The following is a 22,955-nucleotide window of genomic DNA, read 5'->3' as shown; positions in this document are numbered from 1 at the left end:
ACAGATAGCAGAATAGAATTATTTGGTAAACAGACAATCTTGATTTCTCAAAGAATGTGTCTTTCCTCAAGCTTCGGTTGATGTTACACCTCGATCTTTTGGCTTTAGGTTTAACATACCATTCTCTACACCTATGAAATATGTGTATATAATGTAATGTATGTAAAGTATTTAATGTATGTAATGTTTATAATGTTAGTAATGTATATAATGTTTGTAATGTATATAATGTCTGTATGTAATGTATATAATGTATGTAATATCTTTAATGTTTGTAATGTATATAATGTATGTAATATCTTTAATGTTTGTAATGTATGTAATGTATGTAATGTATGTAATGTATGTAATGTTTGTAATGTATGTAATGTATGTAATGTATGTAATGTATGTAATGTATGTAATGTATGTAATGTATGTAATGTATGTAATGTATGTAATGTATGTAATGTATGTAATGTATGTAATGTATGTAATGTATGTAATGTATGTAATGTATGTAATGTATGTAATGTATGTAATGTATGTAATGTATGTAATGTATGTAATGTATGTAATGTATGTAATGTATGTAATGTATGTAATGTATGTAATGTATGTAATGTATGTAATGTATGTAATGTATGTAATGTATGTAATGTATGTAATGTATGTAATGTATGTAATGTATGTAATGTATGTAATGTATGTAATGTATGTAATGTATGTAATGTATGTAATGTATGTAATGTATGTAATGTATGTAATGTATGTAATGTATGTAATGTATGTAATGTATGTAATGTATGTAATGTATGTAATGTATGTAATGTATGTAATGTATGTAATGTATGTAATGTATGTAATGTATGTAATGTATGTAATGTATGTAATGTATGTAATGTATGTAATGTATGTAATGTATGTAATGTATGTAATGTATGTAATGTATGTAATGTATGTAATGTATGTAATGTATGTAATGTATGTAATGTATGTAATGTATGTAATGTATGTAATGTATGTAATGTATGTAATGTATGTAATGTATGTAATGTATGTAATGTATGTAATGTATGTAATGTATGTAATGTATGTAATGTATGTAATGTATGTAATGTATGTAATGTATGTAATGTATGTAATGTATGTAATGTATGTAATGTATGTAATGTATGTAATGTATGTAATGTATGTAATGTATGTAATGTATGTAGTGTATTTAATGAATATAATGTATATAAGTACATAGCGTCACCTGAAATACAAAAAGGTGTAACAACCAAAAGAAAGAACAATTTTATTATGTTTTTTGTAAAATTTTAAAAAGTGTTGATATGTCCTTTTGCATATTAGGTGACATATGTATATATTATGTATACAAGTACATATCGCTCATTTGCTGCAACGTCGTCATAAGTCAAAAAAATTAATTTTTCAGGAGACGCATTTTTAGTCGATAACTTAACTGGTGAACACAAAAACGGCAACGCACAACTAAAATAATACGTTATTGCAAATAATCGCAATCATATTTACAATGAATGAATTATTTACAAACACTATATTTATTAACGCTTTGTTGTTTTCATCTCACTTGCTTTCATTATTAAATTGTATTTAAACTAAACATAAAAATGCACCTGACTACAAACATATTTATAAAATAGAACCTACCTCCAATACCACCCATCTTTGTTAGCTCCTCCACACACCAATTGCAATGGATGTCCATTAGGACATTTGTAGGTTCCTTCTTTAGGAATAAGGTTCCAATCCACAAGTTGTTGAATAACTTGTCTGGATAATATTCCGTCCACCTTGCAATTAAACAGCTCATGAATATTCAATATTCTAATCTCCCCCATATTTAAATATTTTGCAAATTAAAATGCCAAAAATTACTTCCACTTTATGTTTTCACAATTTCTTTTGAAGGTAACGGTAATTGCATAGTTTTAACTTTTAAAGTTGCCATATTTTCAAATAAAATTATTGCAACACTTAAATGCTGTTTACACGAGAAATATTTGCAAACATAAGAAAAATATCATTCAAACTAATTTTATATTCAAATATAATTAATATATCTATTGTATTAAAAGTATGTTTTACTAAATTAGATGGTATTGGAAATTATATAATAAACGCGTGATATTGTACAACACCTTACTAGGGGGTTACACGTTCATGATCTTTAATCCCATATAACTGAGTCATTTAAAGGGCTACGATTAAAATTTATATATTTATATGAAAGCTTGGAAGGTTCTCTACAAAAAAGTATATAACATAAATTGTGGTTATATTGGTTAATTTGCGAGATATCAACACTTTAGTAAAAAAACTCAAAATTGAAAAACATAAATACAGTCCTAGGCTCACAATGGGTTAATGAATTTGGCCATATTATACATCAGTTGAGAGGCCTTACCGAGCTCTTTCAAATGATACCTATATTAATAAAATGTCCTTTCATATAACAAAGCCATGTAAGTTTTTGGGTTAATTATTAACAAAAATATGTACTTTTTATAATTTTATGATTTTTAATACCATATAACTGCGTTATTTAAAGGGCTACGATTAAAACTTATATATCAAATGAAAGCCTGAAAGGTTCTCTACAAAAAAGTATATAACATAAAATGTGGTTATATTGGTTAATTTTCGAGATAACAACACTTTAGTAAAAAAACTATTAATGAAAAAACATAAAAACAGTTATTGGCTCACAATGGATTAATATATTCGGACATATTATATATCACTCGAAAGGCCTTTCCGAGCACTTTGAAATGATACCTATATTAACTAAATTTCCTTTCATATAACAAAGTCATGCAAAATGTTTGGGTAATTGTTTACATCAATATGTATTTTTTTAATTTATTAATCTTTATCCTCATACAACTGCATGATTTAAAGGGTTAGGATTAAAAATTATATATCAAATGAAAGCTTGAAAGGTTCTCTACAAAAAGTTATATAACATAAACAGTCATTATATTGGTTAATTTTCGAGATAACAACACTTTTGTAAAAAAAACTCTTAATGAAAAAACATAAATACAGTCCTAGGCTCACAATGGGTTAATGTATGCGGCCATATTATATATCAGACGAAAGGCCTTTCCGAGCACATTCAAATGATACCTATATTAACTAAATTTCCTTTCATATAACAAAGCTTTTTCGGTTAATGTTTAAATAAATATCTATTTTTTATAATTTTATGATTTTTAACCTCACATAACTGCGTCATTTAAAGGGCTAAAATTAAAAATTATATATCAAATGAAAGCTTGGAAGGTTCTCTACTAAAAAGTATATAACATAAATTGTGGTTATATTGGTTAATTTTCGAGATAACAACACTTTAGTAAAAAAACTCAAAATTTAAAAACATAAATACAGTCCTAGGCTCACAATGGGTTAATGGATTTGGTCATGTTATATATCAATCGAAAGCCCTTTCCGAGCACTTTCAATTGATATCCATATTGTCTAGAAGTATTATCCAGTATAGTAGATATTTACAAATATATATCAAAACTTTAAAGGTGTATAACTCGTAAACCTTAAGAGAGCAGACAAAATTTTTGGCATTTTTACATTTAGGCTTTCATAGGCTTTCAACACTTAAAATATTTTCAAAATTCAAGCTGTTTCGCAGGTCTTGATTTATACCGACTCAAAAATGGCTGGACCGATTTTGATAAAATTTTCACAGAATCTTCAGAAAAGCCTTTTGGGTAACAGTGTATAGTCAGATTTTTGATTTTCGGTCTGTGATAAACAATTTTGTTTACTCTTGCATATTAGGTGCATGAATAAGAAATTTCCATATGAAATCCACTTTTAATCAAAAAATTATGATGTTAACAAGCTCGATGACCAAATACAATTGAAAGTGTCTGGCGAAACAATAAAATACAAATCGATTGACACAGTAATGAACGAAGAACAAGTCGTCAATTGTCCTACTTAATTTTTGAATTCATTGGAACCAGCCGAAATGCCACCACATGTATTAACATTGAAGCTTGGATTACCGGCTTTTTCCGGCACTGTATATTAAAATCGAGATCGAGATGCAATATAAAACAGATGTTTTCTAAAGGCCAGCAACGCGGACCGGGTTCAGCTAGTCTATATATATAATAAAAATTAAATGGTCCATGTATGTAATGTCATCACGTGAGAACGGCTGCAACGATTTGGCTGATCTTTTTTTATTCGATTTGAAATTTTCAGGAGAGGGTTTGTAAAGAAAAAAAAATTAAAAAAATCCGGGTAAAATTCGGAAATTCTTTTTTTTGTGAGTCCAGTCAACTGTAATTAAAAAGCTCCCTATAGTATGCAGTACAAATTTAGATATTTTATTTGCAAATAAATAAGAACAGGCTGGTGTGAGTGGGTTGGAGAAACTTGAGGTACTAACATTAGTAAATGCTACTGGGCGAAGCCGGGGGGCGATCAACTAGTTTAATATAATAAAAAATGCAATTAGAAGATATAATAACAACTTTTCACAATTGAACCCCCGTCAAGTTTGAAATCTAAGTAATTTCCTGATTATAGGTTCAATATAATAGAAAATTCAAAAAGTAACATTTTGAAGAACGAAAAAGTACTCCTTAGTTTGGTTTAGGTCGCCTTAGCTTTTCCTATATTATCAGATTTTGTTTCTATAACACTTGATATTTAATAAATTATCACAAAACCAACCGAAACCGATCCATTTTAAAATTTTTAAGACCTAAACCGCGGTTTTGAAATTCTTCGGTTTTTTGGAAACTCTACTTCCACACAATGTTTGGCGAATTTTTTAAATACTTTGCAGGACAATTTTATTTCCAAAACACACTAATTTTGCTCAAATAGAAAACAATATTTTTTATTAATTTTTGGCACTCAATTTTTTTTGTGTGGTAAAATAAAACACATGTACATTTTTGTTACTAACACATGTTTAGAGTTAGGTACTTTTTCACTAACACATGTTTTGAGTTAGGTACGGCTGTCAAAGTGTCGGACTATTTGGTATACTTTGGTTGCAACTGTCTGACGTATAAATATCGGTTTGAAGTTGCTTTGTTAAATCCGATAAGAATATTTAAATAATAAATTATAAGCTTATCTATGCGCTAGATTATGGGACATTTCTCTAGTAGACGATGAAAATAAATTAAGAGACCAAGGTTTATAAAACATTTGTTTTTTACTTTTTATTTTATTATTACCTCTATAAAAGTTATTGATAAATGTCTTGTATTAGAAAATTAAAATATAAAAACAAAAAAATAAAAAAAACAATCGTTAATAAAAACACAAAATATGTATTTAAAATAAACTACAAAAGAATAACTAGTGTCGCATGTAAGTTTCTTTTTTTTTGCATGTATGTAACCAATTCGAGTTTTATATGCGATAAAATAACTTATGCAACAATATATTTAGGATTATTTACACCATCTGTCAAAATTTCATAGGTGCTACTTTTTGTGCACGGTTACCATTTTAAAGCAAAGGCAATTTTAGCTTCTCCTGTAAGGTTATATGTCTTGCACTTTAGCTTTTTTCGCTTTTAGGGCTCGATATAAATTTCAATGTATCAATATATGTTGTATGTAAGTATGTAAACTAAAAACTAATATCACAATTTTTAAGAGTGAATCTGCATCTGTATGTATGTATTTATGGATGTTTATGTGTTTGTCTGTATGTATTTATGTATGTAGGGTGTTTTTGTATTATTGTATTATATTTGTTGCAAGTAAAGTAAAATGTGTGATGTGTACGCGAAAAATAAAAATAAAAATCAAATAATCAAAAATTCTTATTCTACTTCGATTCTTTCATTCCCATTTTTAAACTTAAAACGTAAAAAATTAAATTCACTCTTCTCCGTAACTCATTGAGTTTTGCTTTTCTCTTGTGTGACACCATTTGGCTGCTGATCAATGATTTCAAAATCACAAATCAAAGAGAAATGATCCGAGGGATACTGGAAGCTGGGTGTACGGTTTTTACCAATTTCATCACCTTCTGGGAATTCTAAGCAATTTTTCACCTGTAAGATAAAATGCAGAAAGAAGCATTAAATTTATTTGTTCAATTGATTACATATCGATTATTTGCTACAAGAAGTTTAATACTCAAAATTTTAAATTTTTAAAAGGTAAATAAACAAACTAAACTCTGGTTATTCCAAGAATACATTGCTTAACAAGTAAGATGGTATAGTCGGTCAAGCCCGTCCATATGATACCCTACACCAATATAATTATGGACCAATCGCAATAAAATTAGGTGGCATGACTTCTGTATATATGAAACCTGTTTGTGTTTAATTTTACTTGAATACCAACAATTTTAAGAAATCTACACTCATTAAAATGATTTTCGGAAGTGGCATTATATGGGAGCTATGACTAATTATGGACCGATCGTCATTAAATTTAGTGACATGACTTTTGTATTTATATATATAAATTATTTGTGCTGAGTTTTATTAGGATACCAATATTTTTAAGAGGTTTATGCTAGTTAAAGTGATTTTCGGAAGTGGGCCTATATGGTAGCTATGACTAATTGTGGACCGATCATCACAAAATTTTGTGAGGCCAGTTTGACTCATTTTCGCAGAATTTGGTTTGGATATCTATATAACTAAGGAGAGCTTAACTATTTTCAGATAGGGCAATCGTTGGGGGCTAGGAGAAATAATGGACCGATTCTAACCAAATTAAAGAAGCTTGTACCTAATTTTATCGAATTATCTTTGAAATTGCGACCTGTAGTTTGATTACATGGTTTATATGGACGGACGGACATCGCTAAATCGACTCAGAAATCCTGAGCAGATTGGTATACTTTAAGGTGGGTGTTGGGACAATATTTTGGTATGTTACAAACATCAACACTAATCCTCAAATTAAAATGTTGTTTTCGGATCAATTGATAATTGACCATAGCTCCCATACAAGGCCCACTCATAAATGTTGGAATACAAATAAAATTTAACAAAAATAAGTTTCATATAGAAATAAATCACGCGACCTAATTTCAAGAATATCGGTCACGAACAATTATTGAAATTTTAAATTGCTCATATACTCGGGCTTTCATGTATAAAGTTATACCATTCTTGTTGCAAATTAGCGATAATCATTACTTACCTTCAAATTATCCTTGGTATAGAAAACATAGTCTATTGTATGACATACTTCACCATCCTCACGTATCTTCCAGGTGGTATATGGCGGCTCATTTTGTATGGACTTTTGCACTTTATCGCAATTGTCCAATTTATCCTTGCTTATACTTTCATTATTGCATTCGTCACTCTCAGCTCGTATGTCCGAATAGGCGCTCGATAATTTCAAGAATTCACAATTCAAAATTGTCGAATATACAGGCTCAATGGGTTCAGCATTGAAATCGCCACACAACACTACAGCTCGATCGCCAGCAAATTGTTTAACAAAGCGTATCAAATCACGACCCTGTTCATTGCGAAGTTTCGAAAGTAAGGAGCCATGACGGGCCTTCAGATGTGTAGTACATACACAAATTTCACGCCCCGTTGTTTTAAGTTTTAAATTGGCTGCTATGGCCACCTGATTACTTTGTACTCGCCAGACTTCTAAAATGCGCGTGTCGAAATTCTTCAATTCAAATTTATCGCGTTTATAGAAAATGGCACAGCCATCTGGTCCATTGTTCTCCTCGATGTAGAGACAAGGCGAGTCGGGTTTAGGAAAGAAAATACCTTCATAGTTTTGTGTACCCAAAATGCTTTGAAGGAATTTGTAATGGTCGACTTCCTGTTTGAATAGAAAATGTATTTTCATGAATTGAGTGGATATTATTAATAGGCATAAGTAATAATTGAGATATTTACCTGTAAACAGACTATATCGGGATTGTTTTGTAAAATTTCTTGTACTATTAGGAATTTACGATTTTCCCAAGTTAAAGCCTCTTCGGGACATCGTACAAAGCCATCGTTATTTTGACCAAGAGCTGAAATTTATTTAGATTTTATTAGAATCTGTTTTTTTCTAAATTAGAAATATTATAGCCAAATGTCGTATAAAAACTTAGTGTTATAATTATTATATATCAGAGCTTCGAATTAAATAATACAATTTGAGATTAATTCACTAAAATCTTAATCCGTAATTAAAAAATATCAGCCTTTCATTCCATAAATCCATTCCTAATATTTATTTTTTTTGATTCATTCAAAAGCCGAACCTTAAACTAAATTAATTTTGAAGTTAATTAATAACAGAATTTATTCAAACTTTGAATGATTAAATTTTTGTTAATTCAAATTGAGTTAACATTTTTTTTCTGATTCAGTTTTGTTTTTATCATTTACAAAATTAATTGAAAAAATTGTTAAATATTTTAATTGAAGAAAAATTTAATCATTTAATACATTTTTGAAGCTATTTTGTTATGGATTTGAAGAAGAAATTGGAGTGATTCAATAAGAAATAAATTATATAAATAATGAATTCTTTTTTTAAATTTTCATACGAAAAACCCCATATAAATAATACCTAATAATAAGCGGTCTATTATTGCCGAGATATAACCAAAAAACTGTAAAAAAACATTTCAAAAAACATTTGAAAAAATTGAGTTCTAACTTATTTTCTTTGTATTTTCATCAGTTTTTAATTCCCGGGATTCCCGAGTAAAAATCCCGGGAATCGGGTAGTGAAAAATTCGCAAAATTCCCGGGATAAAAACCCTATTCATGACACAAAATAAAGTATATGATTTTAATTTTATCTCGCTTTCAATAATAATTGTAAAAATATTCTCAAAACTCAACAGATAACTTTATAAATTGCCTTATTAGTTCCGAATTTATTAATTTATTACCCTAACGTTGTACAGTAGGGCAATTAAATATTTAAATTCTAAACGATTAGTCCGATTTTTAATAAAATTTCACATGGCTATAGTATAGTAGAGATGAGCGATCCCGTGATTTTTGAAGAACGTCGTTCTCAGTGAACGTGATTTATAAATCACTGTTCTTTTAAACAGTGACTGTGATCAGCGTTGCCACTCATAAAATATTTTTCCTACCAAATTTCTAATTAAAAACTACCAAAGCCTACCAAAACCCACCAAATTTAAAATATTTGAGAAATGCTATATGGATTCGTTTCAAAATTAATAGTTAACTTAAAATTATATTATTGCTGCTATAAAATTATCCAGAAGAATAATGATATTGAAGCAGAGTTTAACAAATATTATTAGAAAATAAAAGTTTTGAGAGCCCTTTGGCATTTTTTGAACTCAACACTACTAAATAAATACACATTTACCTGACTAAACTAAATATTTTAGAAAAAGCTATCTTCTTAAAAATACTTCTGTATTCAGAAATATCGTAGCCTACCAAAATACGACAAATATCGGAACAAACCAACCAAACTACCAAAAGTTCAAACTACCAATTTGGTCCAATTGGACCAAAGCGGCAACGCTGACTGTGATCATGTTTTGTCTATGTTAAGCAAAATAACAATTATGTTAAGAAGAATACATTATGTATTATTTTCATTCTTAAATCTGTTCTTATGTTAACTAATATTTGCTGATTTAAAAACGTCTGTTAAAAAAAAACAGGAAAAGGCCGAATTTTATGAGAACTAACAGACATTTTATTTTATACACTGTGTTGGGGATATATAAAATTATGCGCCTAAAAATATGCAGTAACTGTTGTTACAAGTGAATGTTACAAAAGAATGACATTTAACAGTTTGTTGAAATACGTAAAAGAACGACATTAAAAGTACCTGTTACTTTTGTTACCAGTGATTTTTTAAAAGCGTTACCAGTGAATGTTGAATAATATAAAAGAACGACATTTAACAGTGTGTTGAAAATGTTAAAGAACGATACTACAAGTACCTGTTAATACAGTTGTTCCAGTGATTTTTAAAAACGTTCCCAGTGAATGTTGAAAAATATGAAAGAACTACTTAAATACACTCAGGTCTCGTTTTATGCGATAGATGCGTTCCAAAACAAATCGCATAAACTGAATTCGCATAAAACGATACTCTAGCTTCATATAAAAATTAATGATTCGTTCCAAAATACTGAAAAACCACATAAATTCAGATTTTAATTAAAAAATCAGAACAAAATCGCATAAAAAAATAAACAAAAATATAGAATTAATTCATTAATTACAGAAAAAGTGAAAATGATCAAAAAAAAGAGCTAACACATTTTTTAAGGAAATTCTGTAAATATGTATGATTAATCTGAGTCACTGAATAATTGTCTGCACCGTTTTGGAATAAGTTCAACTTCACTTTCATCACTAGATGATATAATCATATTATTAATAGAATTAATAGAATTATTCTAGTGAATAGGGGACGAAAACAAAGAATTTTTAGGAGCTTCAATTGCTATTTTTCTTGCAAAATAATTTGTCATTAAACTTTGCGATTTATAATTTTTAAGTTGCTTATGCAACTCTTGATATCCGGAAAACAGATCAAACTTGGTTTAATTTAAAAATGGTAAAAAAGCTTTAAAAAACATATAAAATTTCAAAATCTTTTAAAATTCTAAACAAAAAATTATTTAAAAACCGCATAAATTTGAATCCGCATAAAAAAAATCCGCATAAAACGAGACCTGAGTGTATACCTGTTACTTGCTATATTCAGTAACTGTTGTTACCAATGATTTTTCAATCACAGTGATTAAATCACAGGTTTGGAAATATCGCTCATCTCTACTCTATAGTATAGAGGAGGTGTAGTTGAGTTTAAGTTTTGAATTTGGAATTTAATCAGAAAGGATTTTTAGAAAGAAAGGTAACTCAGGTATATAAAAAATTAAAAATGGTGCCAAATTGTTAATAGCGGATCCAAATCTTTCCCCTTTTTATAAATATTTTTTTTTTTATAAATAACAATAAATTTATAAGTACACAGAAAAAATTATTGCTTAAATTTGTTCAATTAATTTATTATTTGGTTTTATTTTAAACTTTAATAATTTTTTTAAATTAATTTAATTATTTTTTTAATTGGTAGTAGGATTTTTTTATAAAAAACAAATTTTGACGTTTTTCAAGAAATTTAAATATGAAAAAAAATATTTTGAAAATTTTTGTACATTGTTTAAGTCAAACACACTATTTGTATATAAAATGTCTCCAATTTGGATAATTTTGAGACGCGTGAATTCCAACAGATGGGAATATAGGGTCAGGCATGTTCTTTTATGATATTCGGTAAGTACGAACATGTTAAATCATACAAAACATAAATGTGTGCTTTTTTTCATATTAAAAAGAACACTGGATCCGTTGTCTGAAATATAATTTCATTTGGAGTAGACTTTCGTTACGTAAGTACGATTATATTTCTTTCTAAAATATCCTTTTATTAATGTGTTTTTACTTTTATCATCCCTTTTTGGAATGCGTGGCCGATCTCCATTTTCGAAATAACGGTATATCTCGAAAATACGAGCTAACGTAAAAAAACGGTTAGCACCAGTGAATTCAGCGTAGGCGAATTAGTTTAACCCACCGGGTGCCCCGCTTGACAGTTTTTTCAAATAGCAAATTGTTATCGGTGGTTTGTTTTGTGTTTTAAAGGTGTCTATGTTTACTTGCTCTGAGATTAAATTTGTGTTCTGGAAAAGTACCGTTATAATTTTTTTTATATTTTGTTTTGTGATTGACCAAAATTGTCTATATATAATATTTTTTGCGTCACTTTATTAGGACCCCCGCATTAACTTTAGTTTTCGTAAGCAAGTGCAATAGAAAACAAGTAAGAAAGTATGGTCGGTCAAGCCCGACCATACAATACCCTACACCAAGTAAATGAGTAAAAATATTTTTCTTTTAAAATATCAATAATTTATATTTTTGAGTGATTTTTGGAAGTGGGCCTTATATGGGAGCTATGACCAATTATGGACCGATCACCACAAAATTAGGTCGTGTGATTTATGTCTATATTAAAGTTAACTATGTTGAATTTTGTGTGTATACCAACATTTTTAAGCGATTTATGCACTTTATAGTGATTTTCGGAAGCGGGTCTATATGGGAGCTATGACTAATTATGGACCGATCGTAACAAAATTTGGTGACATGAATTTTGTATATATAAAACTTATTTGGAGCGAAATTTGTGTTGATACATAGATAAATTAAACATTTATGACCGATAAGGTCCAATTTCGAGGGGACATTTGTATGGGGGCTAGGTGAAATAATGGACCGATTTCAGCCAGTTTCAATAGTCTTGGTCCTTGGGCCGAAAAAGTAATATGTACCAAATTTGATCGAAATATCTTCAAAATTGCGACCTGTACTCTGCGCACAAGGTTTACATGGACAGCCAGCCAGCCAGCCAGCCAGCCAGCCAGCCAGCCAGCCAGCCAGCCAGCCAGCCAGCCAGCCAACCAGACGGACGGACGGACGGACATCGTTTAATCGACTCAGAAAGTGATTCTAAGTCGATCGGTATACTTTAAGGTGGGTGTTAGACTAATATTTTTGGGCGTTACAAACATCTGCACAAACGCATAATACCCTCCCCACTATGGTGGTGTAGGGTATAAATAGTAGTTTTAATACAAATTGTGTTATTTTAATAAAAAAAATTTTGAAATGTGTCGAGGAAAACCTTAACTGACGCTGGAAAAATTAAAATTTAAAAGGAATATGGACAATCGATCCTAAAAATTGCTGAACGTGGTATCTAATTTTTTACGGAATGAGTCAATATGAAATGCCGTACTAAAAGTGTACTTTCGGCAACTGATAAACGTGATATTCTCAAAGCAGCTTCAAATTCTGACGACTCGATTGCACAAATTACAGCTAAAACTGGTATTTCGGCAAGCGTAAGAACAGCGCAGCGTGTAATTTCGAAGGCTGAACATCTGAAGCGATTTAAACTAAAGAAAAATCCACCACTTAACGATGCTCTAAAATCTATGCGCTTGGGTTTTTGTCGAACTCACATGACGTGGAATAACGAGTGGCACCGTGTCCTTTTTTCAGATGAAAAAAAAAATTAATTTTGAAGGCAATTATTATTTTCACAATCTCCGAAAAGAGGAGCATTAATTGAATCATTTGCATAGCAGAGTGGGAAGGGGTTATGGTGTGGGGAGCCATATCCTATTATGGTATCTGAGAACTGACATTTTTGTCCAGCATCATGAACGCTAATTGCTATATTGGAGTGCTACATGAAGCGTTTCCTCACTTTCAGAACATTTCTGAAAGCTCAGCGTGGTAAAGTCATGGATCAAAATGTTAATGTGCTCGATTGGCCCCCTTACTCGCCGGACCTTAACATCAATGAAAATGTTTGGGGATGGCTATCTCGTAAAGTATATGCTTTTGGAAAGCAGTATACTACCAAAGAGGAACTTATTGAAGGCATTAAAGTGGCTTGGTCGACCATTTCGCTCGATTACATAAAATCATTGTATGATTTTATTCCCAATCGAATTTACGAAACAATCTGTAAAAATGTTCATAAAATGTAAATAAAATTACAAATTTTTATAGCAAACTATCAATAAACTGTTTTTTTATAGTAGGGTCCTATTTATGTGACGCAAAATTTGAAGGCATTTGTTTTACTTGGTTTACAAATTTTTTTATAAAAACAAAACCAGTGTATGTATTGAACCAATTTTTGTAGTGTTTAATAACAACTAAATTACCTTTAAATATAAATAAAAATTAAGTTCGTAACATTTTTTTTGTAGAATCTATAATCTTTTGAAAAAATTTTGTTAGGGGGTCCTATTCATGTGACAAGGAGTGTAAGACTATTTCGGACGGCTTTGAACCTCGACGTAATACAAATTTAGAATTTATTTTTCTTTTATAATAAACGAAGAAACAACGATTTTTTTAGGATTTTATACTTTAAATGCACATAACTTTAGACTCAGTATTGATTTTTAAAAAAAATCGAGAAAGATTTGGATCCGCTATTAACAAAAAATCATAATATAATTCCGAAAATCTTGAGATAATATGTATGAATATCGTCGATCTGGGAAATACTAAACCATTAATCAAGGTTCAAGGATAAACTAAACGAACATGTCAGAGACTGACAGAACTCCACGTCGACATAACTATGAAATCCTTTGGGGATATTCATGTCAAACCTGGAATATCATAGGAATTCTGATTGGAAACCACTCAGAAATTATATTGAGAAAACTAGGTTCTTAACCTAGACGACCATGGTTTTTGGAACACTTCCTCAAGAGCACACAACATGTCAAGTTGGTCATATGCCTACTCAACCTAACCTAAGCAATATTTAACGTTATCTCAAATATAGATGGCTGGATGAATATTTGGGACAAATAATGAATAGGACGATAATGGGCCTAATATTATGCATTATGATGTTTTTCAAATATATTACATTTTAATTTGAAGATCGCAACATCGCTGTTAAACAAATATTGATTTCATTAAATACAAATTTACATCTTAAAATTCTAATTTTTAAAAAAAAAAAAAACTGTTACGAATAAAATGCGCATACATTAAATAAATAAATTTAACATTTGTGTCTACGCAATATCCTGTCAATCAAGAGAAACAAAATCGATACAAACTTACTTTGTGATAAAAGATTCCACTGCAATAAACGTATGTGATTTGGATCAGATAAGGGAGCACTGCATACTGTGTAGTCGTGGTAGTAGTACAAGTTTAGGCAATATTCAGCAAACGAAATCGAAATGAAACAATAGAAATTTACATTAATTCAAAAACAAATTTATACAATTTACAATCAAATGGAAGTAAGTTAATAAAAATCCATTTTGCAAAAATATTCAAATCTATGCAATTGTATAAATAAACACTCACCTCGAGATACAGTATCTAATTTGAGACAACGCAGACCATCTGTTATGTCTGATGAAACCATTTGAGCAGATAGAGTGGACAAGGGTTTCAAAAAGAAACGCGTTAGGAGTGGCGGTTGATGTTCCCCACGTAAATGTTTGCAATGTTGTAAAAGCTCTGGCGTACTCAGACCTTTGGGTATCTGCAGACTATCATCTTGGCAATCGGAATTATTAATTTTTGGGGCCGAATTAAATGAACCCATTCTGTAAAGTAAAAAAGCAAAACGTTTTAAAAACACTAAAACAATAATCATTACAAAAACAAAAAACTAGTAAAAAACAATTAATTAATTTTTAAAAAAGATAAATTTTTCATAATTAATATTAGTAAAATAACAATGAATCATCCATCACTCACTCAAATCATTATAAATATAAAATTAAACACTTGTAACAATATATTGAACAAATATAGCAAATACATATATTATTAATCAATCAATCAATCGAGCAAAAATAAAACTTTAAAAACTATAAAATATGAACAGGCAAAAACGATTACATTCTTGCTAAGCACTGTCTGCTCCATATGTACTCACAAGGTCGGGGTTCTAAATATAATCTTTTTTAAATATATAGTTATCATAAAGAGGGTATGACTGTGACGAGTAGACCCTAGATTCATGTTACTGGCAGACACCTTACTGAAATTACAAATGATATCACACAAAATTAAACGTGGACACAAAACTCAACTTGTCTTATTAAGTAAAAATAAAACTACTAACAAACAATACAATCAAATTGAATTGAATTGTTTATAAGTTTCATTATTGTAATCGTTATCAAAATTATTAATTGAACATAATTCTATTTTATGGAATTTTACTATAAAAATACAGTAATGTGTGATAAACATATTGTCAGAAACAAAGCAGCTGATTAAATTTCTATGCATTTTCATAATCTTTTAATTTCCTGAAATTAATATTAATATTAACAATTTTTTAAAAATTATTACTCAGAATTTTAGTTTTTTTTTTTGTGCGAAAAAATATTTTTTTGTTAAACGGGAAACTTAAAAAAAATATATAGATATAGATAGTAATTCAGACACAATTTTTCAACAAGATCGGTCAAGAACTCTATGAGTTAGAGGGGGTCAAAATTTGACATTTTGGTCAATTGTTCTTAGCAAAATGTGTCCCAAGTAGTTTAGATAGCTATTTCTTCAAAAAAAATATATTTAAAAAAAAAGTTTTAATATTTTTTTTCCGAAATCAAAAACTTTTTTGACTTTTTTTTCAAAATGGGCCCTTTTTTATTAAAAGAAAGATTAGACATTTCCCTTGAATACCTATTTGGTCGCTTAGTGGGATGCGAGTTCGATATCTATCAAAATAAATGTTTTGTAACTTAAAACTTAATTTTTTTGTAAATCAAAAATGGACCCTTTTTTATTTTTTGCTCAAAACAAAGCTCAGGTCTATTCCTTTAAGAGAGTTTTAGTCGCTTAGTGGGATGCGAGTATCAAAATAAATATTTTGTAACTCAAGACATACACATTTTTTTTTAGCAAAATCTAACTTTTTTTCCAAAATGGGTCCATTTTTTTAAATTTTTTTTTTTGCTCAAAAGAAAGTTTAGGTCCATTCCTTTAAGAGGGTTTTGGTCGCTTTGTGGAATACAAGTGGAATATATATGAAAATAAATGTTTCAACTCAAAAATTGTATATCTTGAGTTAGAAAACATTATATCCCCCATGTACATATATCCAATTTTTCCTATTCAAATTCAATGTTAAAAAGAAAAAGAAAAGAACTCCCGTGGATTTTTTGGACTGATAATATATTTATAAAGAATGGTTTTTAAGCCCGATAGAACCTGAAAAAACATATATTTTAATCAAACAATGCATTAACATTTGAAAATGATTTCGGGAATATGTTCATATTTCTGTTTTTGACGAAGCTCATTCTGGACGTCCAATTTTGGTCCTTTGTCCTTACAAACAACACAAACAATGTTACCCTTCAAGGCCTCAATTGTTGCTGATTTATTAACATAAACCAGTGACTTCACGTGATCCCACTGGAAATAATCTAGAGATGTCAAATCATACGATATTAGTGGCCAATTAACAGGTCCATTTCTCGAAATGAAGTTATCGCCAATTCTTGATTTAAATAAATCGATGGTGCGGTAACGATCTCCATTGATAGAAACGCAAGCTCGGGCTTAATATTTGAAGAAATAAGGTATTTTTTTTATTGATTTACGATGTTTTTGAATTCAATTCGAATAAAATAAAACAAGCGCGGTTATTGAGATTAAAGTAGTGAAGTTAAAGTATTGAATATTTGGATATTGAGTACTCAATACTGACTGATTTTTTTTAATATTCAATACACAAAAGTACCTATTTAATATTTTAAGAGTAAGGCCCTAATTTTGTAAATCACGTCACCAAAGTGATATTTATGTGAATAGCAAAAACAAAATTTCAAACATTTTAAAAATTTGTTTTTGTTTTATAAACAAATTCTGAACAGAACAAACGCACCAAAAGGCATTGATTTGCCTTACACAATTTGAAAATTTTGTCTGAAAAACAAAAACAACTTGATTTACGTGATTTACAAAATTAGAGCCTGAGATTTTTAAACAAAAATGCTTTAAAAGAAGAAAATATTTTATTGAGTGTTTAATTCATCTATTTTAAAGAAGTATTTAGATATATTTATGGTTTCATATAAAGATAGTTAAACTTTTGGTTTATACATGTTTAGTAAATTAACTTAAAAAATTTAAAAATATTGCGTAATATCTCAATATTTTGAAATTTAAAGTATCGATATTTTACAACACTAGGTGACTTGTCCTAAGTGTAAGAAGTCTTTCTAATAAATAATAGAATTAAAATAAATTTTATTTACTGATTAGTTTTTGTTCATCAAATATTTGCCATATGTGATCGTACCTTAACTCTTTACACATTTATTTAATTGTTTTTACTTTCGATCTCAGTTACTTACAATTTTTTCTGACAGTTCATAACAGTATTTATGAGAGCGCACTTATATTTAGCGTCATTAAAAATAAGATTTATTACAATTGAGGTTCAAGAACATTTAGTGATTCATGCAAATATCGTATATCTGGTGTATTTGTGTAATTTTTGTATGTTTTGCTTTTGTAATTAATATTGAAATTGCAAGTTAAATAGATTAATATCAATATTTTTTTTTTATAATTAACTAATAGCAGTTTTATCTTTAGAACAACTTGTTATCGTTTGAAAATTTCATTATAGACTAACAGGCTGATTGACTAACAGCGACGTCTTCGCTATTTGTTTGTTTTGAAATTGTTTTAACTACAGTTTTTTCCCCATTTTGTTCATTTGTTTATGACGTCAATTTTAATACGAAAAATATATATTTTTCTGCTGTAAAAAAATATTGTTTCAGACAATTATCTTTGCCGCATGTTGGTATTTTGGAATTTCTGTAACGTAATAAATAAATGAATGAATTTGAATACTAACTGTTAATCACATGTGAAATAAATGGCCAGATTTTATAATCAAAATTATAGATTCATTGTTCTGGTATTATTAAATAAATTGTGTAATTTACTGCAATATTTAAACTAAAAAAATTTCAATTTGGTTAACGATCTCAGAAAACTTAGTTTGATTTAGAGATCGGTTTGGAAATCAAAATGTTTGAATTTCTTAGAGAATAACTGCATTAATATATCGTGAACATTCTAAGTGAAAATTTATGAAATTCTGAATTTTCGAATTGAATTTCAGAATTTTCAATTGTATTTCAGAATATTCCAATTATATTCCAGAAGTTTCCATTTATATTTCAGTACTTTCTAATTTTATTTCAGAAATTTCCATTTGTATTTCGGAATTTTTCATTTATACTTAAAATTATTCTATTAGAATTTGAATTTGCTATTAGAATTTTTTGAAATACAATTAGATAATTCTGAAATACAAATGGAAAATTCTGAGATATAATTGGAATATTCTGATATTCAATTAGAAAATTCTGAAATATAATTGGAAATTTCTGAAATTCAGTTAAAAAATTCTGAAATATAATTCGAAATTTTTTGAAATTTCTGAAATACTATAAGAAACTTCTGAATTACAATTGGAAATGGTGTAGAACTAGTTCTTCCATCATTGTTTTTTATACGAAATTGTCATAATTGGAACTAGTATAGTATTTTAAACCCTGACTTATCAATTCTTGGATATATTTAATCTAATTGCAAGATTAATATATCCATCCAAATTTATTTTATGTTCCATATTTGTTTGGCACATTAAATTTATTTTTCCATAACAAAATTAAATTTTGTTTAATGGTTCTATAATGTTCTTTCGGAACTACACCATTTCCAATTGTATTTCTGAAATTTCTAATTATAAAATTCCAATTGAATTTCAGAATTTTCCATTTATATTTATATTATAGGCGTATTTCAGAAGTTTCCAATTCAATTTCAGAAATTTCTAATTACATTTCAGCAAATTCCAGTTCAATTTCAGCAAATTCCAGTTCAGTTTCAGAATTTTCCATTTATATTTCAGAATTTTTGAAATGTATTTCAGAAAATTCTAATAAATTCTGAAAATCAATTGAAAAATTCTGAAATACAATTGGAAATTTCTGAATTACAATTAGAAAATTCTTAAATACATTTCGAAAATTCTGAAATACAATTGGAAATTTTTGAAACACAATTAGAAATTTCTGAAATACATTTCAAAAATTCTGAAATATAAATGGAAAACTCTGAAACTGAACTGGAATTTGCTGAAATTGAACTGGAATTTGCTGAAATGTAATTAGAAATTTCTGAAATTGAATTGGAAACTTCTGAAATACAATTGGAAATGGTGTAGTTTCTATTCTATAGAACTAGTCTAGAATCAATGTGTTACTATTAAACTCTATAGAATTTCTTAAGAATCACCATTCAGAACGGGTTTTAGAAGTAGTTGGGATATCACTAGTTCTATGAATGTTATCAAAGAATCTGAAGTGGTTGTGGTTATAGGCGTTCAAGAATTAGTGATTTTGAAACAAGTTCTAAAGATTTTCGTGGCTTATTAAAAAATATTTAAAAATTGTTGTTACTGAGAGGATCAGAGGCTTCCCAATTCGTCCCATTTTGTATGAAAATTCTTATTTTGCAGTAAGAATTTTTCGTACCCGCTAAAAATTAAAAAAATATAAATTTTTGTGCTTATTTGGGAATAGTTGAATAGCAAATCTCAATTTTTATACCCTCCACTTTTGTCATTCCGTTTCCAAAACATTGAAATTTTGGTCGCAGATCCACAAAAGTATATACAGTGAGCCTCAAAAGTGAGTATACACCAAAAATGATTCGATTTTTTTTAAGATAATGAAAATCCTAAAATGTATTCATTGATTAAAATTGTAATGTTTCGGTTTGTTGGAGATTGAGTTGAATAATAGATTCGGTTGTGGAAAAAAAGATTTAAGTCGGACTATAATGATTTTCATGATCCTAAAAAAATTCAAAAAATTCGCGGGTGTCAAAGACGATTTAGCTATGTCCGTCCTTCTATCTGTTGAAGGCACAATAGGGCCTAGAGGGAAGGACCTAGGGGGATGAAAATTTCCCCAAACCTTCTCTGTTGGTATTGACAATTTTAAACAAGATGTTAGTTTGTCATTTAAAATATAAAATTAAATGAATCGGGTTTTGCAAAATGCACACAAAACGGTGCACTTATTATATTAGCGGTGGGTATGTGAATAACATTCGATATAGCCGAATAAAATACTCTTAGTTTTTCTTTAAATAAATCTTATATAACCTTGCTTTATAGACTCATATCCATTTTTTTCTTACTTACAATTTTCCTCCCCCTAGTAGTTTAGAAGTTACATATAGTCGTCTTGCTACGCATATTCTTTTCGAATATGCGTACCTTATACAAATTCGAATGATTTTCTTTTCAAATCGAATTATACAATAACTCCCCTCTTTATTTGTAAGTATATATGAAACCCATAGAAATTTGTATATGTATGATCCTTTGTGACAACTTCGCAATCAGTCGATCAGTTTAAGGCTCCGAAATGATCAAAAGAATAAATTAAACATTTCTTTTATTTGAAAGCAAGATCACGATGTGCATTTATTAAAATTTTTACAATCGCTCCCACTGAGTGTCATCTGTCTAAAGTCGAACTTAACATTTTTACCTGCAAAAGTTTACATACTTGATAAAATTTTAAACAAAAATCCTAAAAATCTGGTTTCAATTTGTTTAAGTTAACTGTTAGATTCCTAACTTGTTTTCTGTTTCGTTTTATTATTATTATTAAAATCGATATAAAATCGGTCAATAGCATTCAAATTATATATAATTAATTATATGAATTTAAATTTCTTCAAAACAAAAACAAAAAAAACAAATACCTGTTTAAACAAACAGAGATCAATAAATTATGAAAAATGTTTAATGTACTCTTCAGTTAAGATAATCATTTAATAATTAATTTTCTTATCATTTAGATAAAATTGAATGTGTTTAGTGAGATTGATACCTGGTTAACATGACTTTTTGCAAATACGCTTTACGATCATTTTTGCAGGGTTGTTTGCCGGCACGTTTTATTTCCAACGATTGTTCCATATTCGACATATTCGACGATTATTTTTGGACTAAATAAAAATGTTTAGTTAATTTTAACAAAAATTTTGTTTTATAAATTCTTTAATTCACAGGAAGAGTGTGTGTTTTTTTTATTTAAGTTCTATTTAATTCACGGCAGTTTCACTTTTACTTAAAAATTTTACGAGCAATTGCAAAATAATTGTTAAACAAAAAAATGTTGAAATCAAGACTGGATTTTGGAGAGAAGAATTTATTCTTGAGCAAACCGTTCTTGAAAGAGGTTTTTATAAAACTGATTTTGTTGAAATGTGAAATATTAGAACGGGAACTGGTTGAATTTATTTTTTGTTTTGTTTTGTGTTTTAATTTTTTATTTATTTTTTTTTTGTTGCTGTTTAAAGATTTTGTTTTTATTTATTTTTATTTTAATGTACATATCTTGTATCTCACGTGCGCCGTCAACGAAAACGAAAACTACTACAAATATGTATCAGTAAATAGTATCTATCAGTCAGTATGAGAGTGAATTTTGAGTATCAATAGAACTGGCAACAAGAAAAATAAAACAATAGAAAAACAAAAGCAACAAGAATAAAAATAAGAAAGAAGTTAAATTGACATCTTATTCCAAAAGTCGCAAACTTTGTATTTTCTACAGACAAATCGGTAGAAAGACAGACAGACGGACAAATCTACATATTCTTAATACATTGTTTTGAATCGTATCGTATGTATGCACTACTCGTACATACATATTTTGGAGTTTAGTTTATTTTTTTTTTATTTCAGTTTGTTTTTTATATTATTGTTATTTGTTATTTTTTTGTTGTTTTGTTTGCTATTGTCATTATTCAATAAACTCATTGCTTTATAATAGTGCAAAAAAAGATACATTTATGCATGATCACACTCTTTAGAATAATTATAAGAGCACAAAATATAAATGATCATAAAACACCTAAAACGATTTGATATTTTTTTTTTAAATAATTTTATTGTTTGGGAATAATTTGTCAAATGAACGATCTATAATAACACATACTATCTAAAACTTGTGCACAATTTGGAATTTTGAATAAAAAAATAGGTTAAATTTGGCATATTTTGGAAGAATTTTTAATTTTAAAACTAGCCTTGTTGAGATACCTTTAAAAAATAAGTTACCTAAACAATAACAGTCTTCGGCCACAAAAAAATAAAAATTCAATATTTTCTCAATTTTTTAATTCAAAATCTATTATTGCTGGCCTCGTAAGAGGTATTTGCAACTTTTTTAATATGATTTTCTTATTTATTTTTTAATTAGAAGGTCATACATTGTGACCGATATTATGAAAAAAATCAATCATTGAGAAATGGCAGATTTATTTACAAAATATT

The 22,955-nt window shown here is 28.5% G+C and overlaps 1 protein-coding gene across 8 annotated transcripts in view; it reads right to left on the bottom strand.

The window, feature by feature from the left end:
* Positions 1-5,184: 5,184 nt before the first annotated feature.
* Positions 5,185-22,955, bottom strand: part of cu (curled) — a 62,831-nt gene continuing 45,060 nt past the window's right edge. For 4 of the 8 annotated variants that reach the window (XM_065503300.1, XM_065503299.1, XM_065503302.1 and 1 more), the window contains 5 exons: positions 14,915-15,159; positions 14,663-14,728; positions 7,889-8,010; positions 7,164-7,811; positions 5,185-6,055 (listed from right to left, as the gene is read on the bottom strand). In XM_065503300.1, the coding sequence (XP_065359372.1) occupies positions 5,897-6,055; positions 7,164-7,811; positions 7,889-8,010; positions 14,663-14,728; positions 14,915-15,159 (1,240 nt within the window). In that variant the 3' untranslated portion in view covers positions 5,185-5,896. Of the gene's footprint in view, positions 6,056-7,163; positions 7,812-7,888; positions 8,011-14,662; positions 14,729-14,914; positions 15,160-15,494; positions 15,630-17,931; positions 18,071-21,504; positions 21,648-22,955 lie in introns of those variants that run through there. The other 4 variants (XM_065503303.1, XM_065503297.1, XM_065503301.1 and 1 more) reach the window with 4 other exon arrangements.

Source organism: Calliphora vicina, chromosome 3 (assembly GCF_958450345.1).
Source record: "Calliphora vicina chromosome 3, idCalVici1.1, whole genome shotgun sequence".
Taxonomy (NCBI): Eukaryota; Metazoa; Arthropoda; class Insecta; order Diptera; family Calliphoridae; genus Calliphora; species Calliphora vicina.
Note: the sequence above shows the minus strand (reverse complement) of the source record. Positions and strands in the feature narration are given on the sequence as shown.